The sequence below is a fragment of the Meleagris gallopavo genome, chromosome 3 (assembly GCF_000146605.3).
Source record: "Meleagris gallopavo isolate NT-WF06-2002-E0010 breed Aviagen turkey brand Nicholas breeding stock chromosome 3, Turkey_5.1, whole genome shotgun sequence".
Lineage (NCBI taxonomy): Eukaryota > Metazoa > Chordata > Aves > Galliformes > Phasianidae > Meleagris > Meleagris gallopavo.
This window is the reverse complement of record NC_015013.2, coordinates 6,833,992-6,846,286: the sequence shown is the minus strand read 5'-3', so window position 1 is coordinate 6,846,286 and position 12,295 is coordinate 6,833,992. Positions and strand designations below refer to the sequence as shown.

At 39.5% G+C, this 12,295-nt stretch overlaps 1 protein-coding gene and 1 long non-coding RNA gene across 3 annotated transcripts; one reads left to right on the top strand and one right to left on the bottom strand.

Annotated features, from left to right (window-relative positions):
* The first annotated feature begins 1,298 nt into the window (after positions 1-1,298).
* On the top strand, positions 1,299-11,086 carry RNF182 (ring finger protein 182). Of its 2 annotated transcripts, XM_031552726.1 has the most exons (4): positions 1,299-1,624; positions 2,793-4,361; positions 4,746-4,826; positions 7,894-11,086. In XM_031552726.1, the coding sequence occupies exon 4, from the start codon at positions 8,104-8,106 to the stop codon at positions 8,839-8,841; it is 738 nt and encodes a 245-aa protein (XP_031408586.1). In that variant the 5' UTR covers positions 1,299-1,624; positions 2,793-4,361; positions 4,746-4,826; positions 7,894-8,103; the 3' UTR covers positions 8,842-11,086. The 2 variants fall into 2 exon arrangements, with proteins under 2 accessions (XP_031408586.1, XP_031408585.1); XM_031552725.1 differs by having other exon boundaries at positions 2,793-4,826.
* On the bottom strand, positions 6,288-7,683 carry LOC116216419. Its single transcript, XR_004159111.1, has 2 exons — positions 7,578-7,683; positions 6,288-7,043 (listed from the first exon to the last, which is right to left on the bottom strand). It is a non-coding gene; the product is annotated as an uncharacterized LOC116216419 (long non-coding RNA).
* Positions 11,087-12,295: the final 1,209 nt, after the last annotated feature.

Sequence of the window (12,295 nt, the reverse complement as noted above, 5' to 3'; positions counted from 1 at the left end):
TTAAAAAAAAAAGATAAAAAATATTTCACTGCTAAATAACATGTTAAAAGCAGAGCAATGCACATAAGTCTCCCTGAAGTTTAAATCTTTTATGGCATGAATCTGAGCTAAGCAAATCTTGGCAGCAAAATACTCCACAGTGATCCTGAGAGTGGTTATGTAGCACTTATGGATCTCTTGGTCTCAGATCATCCACAGTAGTTAGAAAGATGTTTTCAGACTAATACTTAAAGCTGCCTTTCTTTAAGAGGAATATTCCATGCCTTATTAGCAAAAAAGTGAAAGCTATGCCTATCATTTGATACAAATTAATTCACCTTTCTTAATACATGGATTTATTTTTCTCACGTAAAACCAACAGCAATATAAACAATAACAACATCAAAAAATCACCAAAACCTGCTAACAGTAAATTTTCTTCTGCAGTTTCTTAGGACCATGGGGTTCATAGATTATAATTTGCTTACTGTTAGTATAAAATGTAACAGCGTTTTTCTTCTTTATTGTTTGAGGGAATTTTCATTACTAAAGAGAAATATTTCTTAAAACTAGCTGAAAACAAGGCTGGTTGGTGCAGGTTAATAATATAAAGTCTTTGAAAAAACAGTGCAGATTAAAAGGAATCTAGTACACTTAAAATATTGTTTTCCTTGTACAGACCAAACGGCCCTTTTCCTGCAGATATTTTGTAAGAGGGTTTTACATATTATAGTCAAAATCACTTAATAGACACGTCATTCAGTTGGGCTCATTCCATTCATGTAAACACAGACGAAGATGTACGACTTAGATTTACCATCCGTCCATCAAATCTACTAATATGCTATTTATGAAAAAATTTTTTGTGTACTTGGTCTTAAAAATACCTTAATAAGATTTTAAAACAGCCTTTTTCTTAGTTGTATCGCTGTGATTCAAGTCATATTGTGGAGCTGTTGGAGAGGGTCCAGAGTAGAGCCATAAAGATGATCAGAGGGCTGGAGCACCTCCCCTACGAAGACAGGCTGAGGGAGCTGGGCTTGTTCAGCTTGGAGAAAAGAAGCCTGCAGGGTGACCTCATTGCAGCCTTTCAGCATTTAAAAGAGAATTATGAAAAGGAGGGGAATCAACTTTTTACAAAGATAGACAGTGATAGGACAAGGAGGGAAGCTTTAGATTGAATGTCAGCGGGAAGTTCTTCACAGAGAGAGTGGTGAGGTGCTGGAACAGCTGCCCAGGGCGGCTGTAGATGCTCTGTCTCTGGAGATGTTCAAAACCAGGTTGGATGGGGCCCTGGTCTAGTACCAGATCTGGAGATTGGTGGCCTTGCCTGTGACAGGGGAGTTGGAACGTGATGATTCTTGGGGTCCGTTCCAACCTAAACCATTCTATGATTCTATCTATAATAACATGAAGTGAAAAGGGAGTACGTGCCACAGTTGCTATATTAAATTAAATACTAGAATTACACTTCAGTATATGCAAGTTAAAATGTTGTTTCCCAAGACTTCTCCCTTTTCTTTTCAACACAGTGGGACTCTGCAGCGTCAGCCAGATTAGATTTTGATTGCCAGCTTTTCAAAAAGGCTATGCTGGTGGAAGACCAAGGCTGGAGAAGTTGTTGAGAAGTGGAAATCTCCACTGGGTATGGGTTATTTTGACATGTGTTTCTCCAACATTCTGTGACTTGATGTGACTGCAGTTGTTTTAACTGTTTCTTACTGTTTTCCTTTCATCACAGCATAATGCTCAATTTCTGAGCAGTAACTGAAGCAGAAGAATATATTACCAATTATATGCAACTGATCTGTAAACTTCACTGTCTGTATTGTCCTGTATCATCAATCCCACGTCGTTTTTATTTTCTCTTGGTAATAACCTATCTAGGTAAAATACACAGTATAGTAAAATGCTTATTTATAGTCATGTCCTCAGAAATGTCTGAAACAGAATGAACCTGGTGAAACACACCTCAGTGTTGAACAGGTTGTTCTCAATAGCAACAGAAAAAGAGGGAAGTACAGCTTTATTCTGCTCTGCAATTATTTTCAGCTCCATTAGGACAAAGCCAATTTGACACTTTCTATTTAAAACTTATTTTGAAGATTAATTTGAACTTTTGCAATGTGTTAAAATGCTTTCCCTTTGTGGAGGGGAATTTCTCACAGAATGATGTAATCAAGAGCAATTTTCTGAATTTTTTTCTCACCTGGTCCCTCTCAAATTACACACCATAGAAAATATGTCTAAAGAAAAATAGTTCTATCGTATTTTGAGGATCTGTTGTTTTGTGCATGTCATTAGCATCCTCCAGGACAACAGTAATTTTTTATTTAAAAAAGGAGAAAAAATATTTTTTGCATGTATCTTACATTCAGCTGTATCTTAGCAAGCAAAACAGGGAGCTAAACTTCCAGAAAGTCTGAAACCTAATACAAAATTATACTGGCTTTTAATGGTGCCTAATTTAAAGATGAATTAGGGACATGTCTGTCAATCATAGAATTAAACATTCATGCTTATAATAAGAAATACTGGTAAGCTTCTTATTTGTTCATCATTTTGTACCTTTTCCAGTTGTATTCTAGAATCAGTGTCCTACAGTCTTTTCAATTCTCAGAGGAGCTCCTACACAAAAAACACAAAAGCTAAGGCAAAGAAACAGTACTTCACCTTGTTTGAGAAAGCTGCTCCAAATGCCTCCTACCACCAAATAAGAGAATGTCCTACACTTCTGTAAATGAATGATTTTAAGGTCAGGAGTTCTGTCATGAAATATATTCTTACTGGGGTGGTTGGTTTCTTGGTTTCAGAGTCATAAAGGAAAAACCACTGGCAGTAAGAAAATAGTACAAGAAGAAATGCTGGAGCAGCCTAAGCAAGCAGATCGTGAGGCAAGTGAAAGGAAGTTGCTGTGTTCAACAAGTGGGTTTCCAGAATTAAACTTGTTACCATTTTAGATACAGTTCTTTCTGCTTATTGATATAGTGTAATTAGCAGCCTGTTTAATTAAGACAGCTATTAAAAGAGCAGACCCTTCGTCCTTTACTAGTTTTATTCTGAAACAGCCACAGAGCAACACGCAGCTGTGTGTCACATTAAGAAGTCATCCGATGTATTGCTGTATAAATTGCTTGTGAATTATATATGAGAAAAAAATCATTCTCAAGAAATATTAGACGAGGTCTTACTTGTGTCTACAAGCCTAACTAATGAAACATTTTTTTCCTACATCATAGTCAATTTTAAGATTCAAATCATTACCATAGTAGCCTCTAGCTAGACTGAAAGTCATTCGGGATAATGTGGTTTCAGGAAGGCATTCACTGTTTATTCACACCATTTTCCACTGCTATCTGACACGTAATGCGAGATATTAGAATAACAAAAAAGTATTGTGACTTATATGGTTAAGAGGAAATTGAGTCTGGTGACATTGACTGTGCACATGTAAAGGATGTAGAAAGTGCCCTAGGAGCAAATATCACTGTGTTGAGTAAAGGGAACTCCGTGCTAGCTGAAAATCTCTCTTATTTATCAGAAGGGGGGGAGGAGGAAAACAAAATTTGATTGTTGATTTTATTATGATCAGTATTATTTAAGATGACACGTATATGTCAGAGACCCATGAACTTTGAGTGCGGAAAGATCTGATGCCACGAATTGTATATTTTTGTGTTGTTATAATATGGTAGTGGATTGAGACAGCTTGGGCAAGGACTGTGAATGTTGTAACAATACCTTCTCAATAAAAAAAAAAAAGTAATATATATATATATTTTGTATTAGTTACTTGTGAAGGTGCCAGTAATGCAGAACCAGCTGTTGTGGATGTTGCAGTGTTTCTATTCTATTCACAGCATTCAAGGGGAGATCTTTTAGAAATTAGCCCATTGCTTATCCCATCAAAAACTGTGTTTTTATGAAAAGGCATTTTGTACAGATGACCATAAACCAAGCATGGCTCAGTATGCCACATTCTGTAACTCTGCAGAGTTACACATCGACAAGAGTTGACAGGGAAACGCTCATTGTTAAAAGCCATCCAGTGTTAGCAGAAATGTGGCACGAAGCAGGTTGAATGTGTGATAGCTGATGGAGCTTTGAATGTACCCTATTCAAATGTGAGATTCGTATAGTAAAGCAATTTGATGTTTTTTGGGCTGGAGTTTGTTTTGTTTTGCGTTGTGCTTAGCGCAGGCTGGACAAATCTAGCGCAATGGTCATTTCCTGCTGAGTCAGAATGCAGCAACGCTGTTGGAATGTGAATGCAGTGCAGTGGTCCATGGGAGATGGTTGTTTTCTGGTCTATGCTGAAGAAGTGGCTGCAGTTTGGGAAAGCTAGAATGATCAAAGAACTTCTACGAGAAGGTGGAAGGAAAGTATTTTGATACATTTTAAAAACCCTACTTTCAAAGCAAGGTTTTTTCCTCTAGCTACTTTGCTGTATTTTTTTTCCTGAGTGAATTGCTAACATTTGTGAATATGTGGATGCTAGACGAGATAATGCTTCAGAGCATTTTAGTATGTTATATTGAAAGAGGCTTCAAATCAACAACAAATCTGTTAAGATAACTCTGCATTACCTAACAGAAGTTATTTTAATAAATGGGATTTACCCAATATATTTTTCTAAACAGAAATCTTAGCGTGTGAATATTTCCATCCAAACCAGAGGAGTTGGATTACTTTTTCAAAAGAATTGACTGTAAGGTCTCTCAGCTGTATTGCTGCTCTACTGATTTTGTTTCTCTCCCTTCCACCAGTTGTTTCCTGTGTGGAGGAGAACAGGCAATTCCTGTGCTCCCTACAAGTGAATCTTTGCAAGAACTTCTTTTTCTTGGAAAGTAAGTTTCTCCGTATTAATTTCTCTCTCTGTACTTTTTTTTCCTTCTCCTATTCCATAAATACATTTGGGTTGCATGTAGAAGAAACTCTTCGAAAATATCGTGCTGGGTAGGTCCCTGGGTGATGATATCTTAAATAAGTTAATTACTGACCTCCTGTATTCACGTGCCAGTATTTCACATATAACCCAAAATTCCACTCACTGAAAAAGCGTTAGAGGTAAGTAAAAATGTTGGCTTCATAATTTGGACGAGGATCAACTTTCATTAGAGAAAAGAAGCAAAAATTTCCCATCTACTTTGCCCTGCCAGCATACTGAGCTCTGACAGTGAGATCTCAGTCTACATCTAATTGTTTCTGGCCCTTAGAAGCAAGCTTCACCTACAGAGTGTTTGATAAACAGAGCTTCTCATACAGACCACATGAAGTGAGTTATGGATACCAAAACGCAAAATCATAGAATAATTTGGATTGGAAGCCATCTCAGAGGTTTAATTTCCTCACTCTAAGAAGGGTCAGGTTCCAAGGGAGAGCAGCCTGTATGGGGTTGTATCCAATCATGCTTCCCTATCTGCAAGGCTCATTCTCACCTCCTTCAGCAATTGGTGTATTAACTACGATTTTTTAATTACTATTATTTGTCCTAATATACCTGATTGGAATTCCTCATTGAAGACAAATTTTATTTAAAAATTTGAATTTTCCAGTATTTTGCTAGGTTTGTGATTTGAGAACTTTTTAGGATACGTGGTGTATATTAAGCTCACAAAGGTTTTCAGCATAGAAAGAACTAGCGGGGAAGTGGGTATTGGGAAAGAAAAAGAGAAAATTCCCTAAGAAATGAGGAAAGCAAAAAAAGACAGACCTCTCGTGTTTTTGGATGTTTCTTCTGAGAAGGTTAAAAAGGGGGGGAGAGGGAAACATCTGGATGGTATTAATAGAAATTACATTTTTGTTTTAAAAGTAAAGAATTTCTAACTGTAAAGCAGAAGTGAGCACTAATCACACCAGAACACATAAGGAGAAATGCAACATCTGAACTTAGCCAAAGAAAAAATACCAAGCAATAACGTTTGAATATATTAATATATTTTGAAGAGGCTGTGAGGAGAGTATGCTGAAAGTAGCTCGATCTTGCACGGTGCAAACACTAAAAGCAGCATGAAAATGGTTTGTAGAATAGTTCATAAATGAAACTACAAAAAGAGGATCGAGCATGATGGGTGTGTTCTGGAAATGAAGTTAACGTTCCCAATTTGCTATTTGGGACTTGCAGTGGAATTGTTACTTCTTTTATTAATGCTGAATTTGGCTACCTAAAAACGCTAGCATCAGGAAGACTTTCAGTTTGAAAACTGATTCAGGCTGAAGTGATACGTGTATGAGTGTAATTGGTTGAGAAGTGGGTTGTTTTTTGTGAAAACAAGAAATATTCATTAGAAAAATAAACATTAAAGTGCAAAGAGTTTTCTAGTTGGGGGTTTTCAGAGGACATTTACAGTTTTCTATGGGAAGCAGGCAGATGTTCAGGAAGTTTTTTGGTTGATCAGAAATCTACTTTTAAATCATGGGATGATATGTGGCAGTCTTAGTTGTGAGGCACTGACATGCTTTCTCCCCATTCTCCAAGCTACTTCCAGTGATTTACCAACTGTTCTGGCTATCTGAGGTGGTGTCTGTTGACTGGAGGATGGCAAATGTGACACATATACAGGAAGCACAGGAAGGGGGACTTGTTGAATGGCAGGTCAAGTTAGTCTGACATCGATGCCAGGGAAAGTCATGGAGCAGGCCATCATGAGCACATCACACAGCACATTCAGGATAACCAGGTGATCAGGCAAGTCAGCATGGGTTCGGGAAAGGCAGATCCTACTTAACCTGGTCTCCTTCCATGTGACCCACCTAGGGCTGAAGCTGAAGAAGCTGCATTTCCACAAGCTCTGATCAGCACTGTGTTCACAGCTATACAAAGAAACAGAAAAATGAGTAATTCCAGAGGCAAAATTAAGAAATCCTGATATTTTCCAAATTTGTTTCATGTCCCCACTTGCCATTTTTCAGTAACCCCACTCCTCTTCAGTGTCCCCTCCTCCCTCCTCTTCATTGCCTAAGAATACCACCACTTTCCTCCTGTGATGCTCTCTCTGGTTGAATGTTGGGCAGCACGTGGCTTGTTCAGAGCAGATCTGACTGCCTGCTGATTGACCATTGCCCTGTAGCAAGAGTGATAGTTATTATAAATCTCTCTTCCCCTCCTCTGTCCCAACTGCCAGTCTTCACGCTTTTTTTTAGAAACTCAATTATCTTCACTACTGCTGCACCTCTGTCAATTTGTTTGAAATTGGAAAGCAGGTTCAAAAGTTACCAAGAAAGACAGAAGGACCACAGGTTAGGTCTCATAGCCTTGTGAAACTAAGCTTTAAACAAGGATTCACAGGTTAACCTGTATCTAATTGATCAGTCACTGCTTAGCTTGCATCTTCTACTGAGAATTTCATAGGCTGGGGAGGAATTGCAGTGACTGACAAAGTAGTTTTATCAGCATAACTGTTGTATAGGTCTCATATGCCACATGAAAAAAGAAAATACCATGGAGGTATATTTGGCAAAGGAAGCTGTACAATTAATGAGTATACTGATGTTATGGTATAGCAGCATACAATCAGTGAATATACAGATGGTATGGTATATCCAGGAGCTTGGCTGATATAATTATTATATTGGAGTAGGAAAAGAAAAACACTCACCCTATCCAGAGCTTGCAAAATAGACTCCAGGGAGCAGATTTCCAGAAGAGATCCTTCCCCCCTGGCAGTCAGCTCTTAAATGGGTCTAGGAGAGGTGCAGCCAGGCTCCACCCCTTCCTGCAGCACAGGTGATTTGCCTTCACCTGTGCTCCCGTGGCTGACTCACTGCTCGCCTCAGGTGATCAATCAGAGGTTCAGGCTGTGATTCAGCAGCCCCATACAGAAGCTAAGGCTGTAAAAAGTAGAACTTTGTTTCACCTGCAACAGCTTTTTCCCTTCTTTGTTTTCCACTGAAATTCCACATTATCTTTTTCAGATGGGCACCTGGCTTGAAGGAGATGCAGTAGAGAGTCCCTAGCAGAAGCTCAAAATGGATGACTTCTACTGATGCTTTTTGACAATTTCATCTCCTCTTTTCCTGTCTGAGATGGCTGATACGAGCATCAGGAAAAATTTCTAAAATAAGCCTGACGACGTCGCTTTCCCTTAACTCCTCTTTTCACAAAGCTGCAAACCAGCAGACAAAATGAGCAGTCCACTACAAGAGGAGTCTGCAGAGCCCCAGAGCTCAGATGAGCTTGAGTGCAAGATCTGTTACAATCGCTACAACCTGCGACAGAGAAAACCAAAAGTGCTGGAGTGTTGTCACCGAGTATGTGCCAAATGCCTCTGCAAGATCATAGACTTTGGTGATTCTCCTCAAGGAGTCATAGTTTGCCCATTTTGCAGGTTTGAAACATGCCTGCCAGACGATGAGGTTAGTAGTCTTCCCGATGACAATAACATCCTTCTGAATTTAGCCTGTGGGGGAAAGGGAAAGAAGTGCCTACCAGACAACCCAACGGAACTGCTGCTGACTCCCAAAAGGTTGGCGTCTCTGGTTAGCCCTTCTCACACCTCTTCGAATTGCCTGGTTATAACAATCATGGAAGTACAAAGAGAGAGTCCCCAGACTCTGAACTCGACACCCGTGGTGGAATTTTACAGGCCTACGAGTTTTGACTCTGTTGCAACTGTGTCCCACAACTGGACAGTGTGGAACTGCACATCTTTGCTCTTCCAGACCTCAATTCGGGTGCTAGTTTGGTTGCTAGGGTTGCTGTACTTCAGTTCCTTGCCTTTAGGGATTTACTTACTGGTATCTAAGAAAGTCACCCTTGGGGTTGTCTTTGTAAGCCTTGTTCCCTCGAGCCTTGTTATTCTCATGGTTTATGGCTTTTGCCAGTGTGTTTGCCATGAATTTCTAGACTGCGTGTCTTCTTGACAACAAATGCAGTGAAATAAGGTACATTGCCACATGTGTAGCATCGTTGATTTAGCCTGTCTTTATATTCTTATTTATTTTTATTGTTGACCATCCCACTGAGTGAAAGCAGTGACCCATGTTATACGGTTCTTTTTACAATTTGATTATTTATTGTTTCATCTTTATTTTCTTTTCCTTTTAGCTAAATAATGACATAAAATTTCCGTGTTCATTTTAAAGGGCTGGGTTGTAGAAAGGGGTAATGGAAAATTGCCAAACTTGGTGTCTGCTGCTGTTATTCAAATAAGTAGCCCCTTGCTTTTTGTTGGCTAGGTCGTGCAATATGAGGGTGCAGGATCTGCCTTAGGAGAAGTTAGTATAACAGGCACCTTCCAGTTCAATGTGTAGCATCTTTTAATGCAGAGAATCTCGTGCTCTGGGATATCTGTTATTTCTGGTAGCAAATGAAATCATTTAGTTAATAAGAAGAATAAGGCAAGCTAACATTTGCTCTTTCCAGTTCTTGTTACAGTAAAAATATTTGTGGGGTGCCCAGTGGTCACAGATTTTTGGTGTTCTACAGCATGAGGAGCCTTTTCCTCATGCTAACAACGCATCTCCAAAACACTTTCCCCATGCAGAAGCCCACTTTGCTTGTCCAATAGTTGCAGCTTCATCTCCTGCAATGGATTACTTCCATTAGCCACGTTTGTTCTCATCTAGGCGCACTAAATAAGCGTGTGTAATTCTTAGCTTCCTTTGAGAGTTCAGAGATCTGCTAACTTCACTGGCTGTGTTCCATAACGTTTACCTTCACTCCGAGAGTTTCCACCACCACACCACATTTCCAACCTTTCAGTTCTTGTAACAAAAGCACGCCTACATTTAGGTAGCTACACTGGGAAATTTCCCCTATGTGACTTTAGCTATAATGATAGATCTTTTTGCCTGATCGTGAGGACGTGGACTTTCACTGCCTAACACATGTTTCAGAAAAATTCTGAAATGATTAATGCCTGGGGGGTTTTCTGCTTTTTTGAGTGTTTTTTTGTGTTTTTGTTTGTTTGTTTTCCGATTCCACAGGATAAGCACTGTGATAAGTTCCTATTATTCTGGGAAGGATTCTGTTTTGTGCATAGTCCTTCAAAATATTTAATACTCTGAACTCCCTCTGTCACCATTGTGAGTTGATGGCACCCCAGCTGTGGCAATTAGTGCAACTTGACTATGTTGAATTCAGAGGAATTAGTGGCGTTTTACTATTCCATAAATACAGTCAGGCCCTCTGAGGTTTGCTTGTACGTCGTGTGATTGAGGCTAAATTTTCAACTACTGGAAGAGCACAAAAATAAGAAATGTTTAATATTTGTGTTTAGAACTAAGTCTGGTCCACGCCACAGCTGCAACCTGGTTTTCCTTTGCACAGCGGAGTAAAATATGAGAAGCAGCAGATGATCAGTGTAAGCACAGCTTTTGGATCAGGCACGAAATGGAGTAACGTCAAGGCGCAGTGTAAGGGGAAGGTGGGTTGGTTGCAGGAAGGCTGACTACATGGCCTAACAATATGTTCTTAGAACAAAATGACTTTGGTAAGAGTGAAAAATGTTGAGAGGGGGGAAAAGGAGAGCTTAAGTGGTGGTTGTGTCTATCAAGAGGATCTGAAGTCAAATCAGTCCAATTTTTGTAGCTCGTACAGATAATATCTATGGTTTCATTCCTATTGAAATCGTAGGAGAAATGTGAAATGTGAAGGTCCCGCTTTTCTTGACACTCAAGTTTATAATAGTGCATATATGTGTGTGTATGTATATATAGACACATATGTAAGAAGAAAACCTATAGCAAAATTATAGTTTTCAAGTGTGTGGAGTTGCAGAGCTTTGTATTGAATGATTAAAGGAAATGTTTCAAACTTCTCTGTAATCACTGGATAACAATTAGAACTCAAACATTTTCAGAATTCCTAGAAATGACTATTCCTAAGTAATTGTTTTGATGTTTGTGGTAAAGCATATAGAGTTAGAAGAGCTGTATTCCCCAATCCCCATATACTGCAAGGTCTGACTCATCTATGAATTCATAAATTTTCAATCTCCAACAATAATCATGTCAAAAAAGCAAGAAAGATAGAAATCTATGTGGTTTAATGGTACTTCATAACTTTGGGAGAAGATGTATTTGTGTGTTAGGGATTTATGTGATTTAGGGTATGTTCAATTTGTCTGAATATAATATCTTCAATAAAGGGCTGGCTAATACAGGATGTAGGTTTTGCAAATGTGTGATGTATCTGTGTTCCTTCTGCACAACATGCCTGCAGTGCTACCCGTCGTCTCTTCCATTTTTTAATTCCCAGTTCATTATGATCATTTTAGCTCCAGCATCGGATATTTTGTACTCTGTTTTACAACAGAGCCTCATCTTGGCAGGATTGCAAGGTACCAGTTACACATCACAGCACAAACAAATACACTTGTTGTGTTATACTTCACTATTTTTTAAGACTGCCACACATTAAATTCACTCTGTTATTTTAGACTCTGCTGCAATACTAATCCACCCAAAAATATGAGTGCAGAAAAACACTGACTGTATAGCTACTCTGCTGCTTAGCCAGAGCACATTATTACAGCTTTGTTCTCATAAAATTCCTATATGACTGAAGATGTGGCAACTGAGAATTGCCAGGGGGTCTGAATCTCAGTTTTTTGTAAAAGAAACAGGAGAAGATATTTACTGTGTGACTGAGGCTGGAAGAATTTCAGGTAGTACTCTGCCATTATTTTTATTCTTCACCACCCTTGAGATTGGGAACTGAAAACTCATGACTCTCACATCCTCTGCCATGGAATAATTCTGCTGGCCTGCATAAATGGGGCTAGAATCGAGTCCTGCACACCCTCCTGCCAGTGTTTCCCTCCCTTTCTATGGCTTCTTTTTTTATCTCCTGTGGTCATAAAATACTACATTCATGCCAAGAGAATTCTGTGTGTAGGATTTTGTTCCTGCTTTGCCCAAACGTGTGAGCCAACAAGGTACAAAGTGTTATAAATTCATTACCACAGGATTATTTTACTCCAAATGATGTGTTTTTTGTTTTTTAATTCCTGCTTATCTTGTGAGTACAGAACGTATCCTCATCAGCTGCTAGTTTGCAGTACAGTGTGGGGCTGTTCCCTGAGGGCTGAATCATGCAGTAGCATCGTGGGCACAGTGTTGGAAGGATGCTGAGGTGGACGTTCCTCTGAGCAGGACCTCATGCAGAATGGAGCTCTTCTGCAAGCATGGCCCCGAGCCCAGAGCCCGAAGAGCAGCTGGTGGGCTACACGAGGAGCAGGCTGCAAGGGAGGCAATGGGCCTTCAGGGTTGTGATGTACTGGGCAGCGGGCTGCGGGGCCAGCTGTGGAGCTGAGGGCCAGCTGTGGAGATTAAGGGGCACTGAACAGAACGTTGGACCTTTGGGCAACTTGGA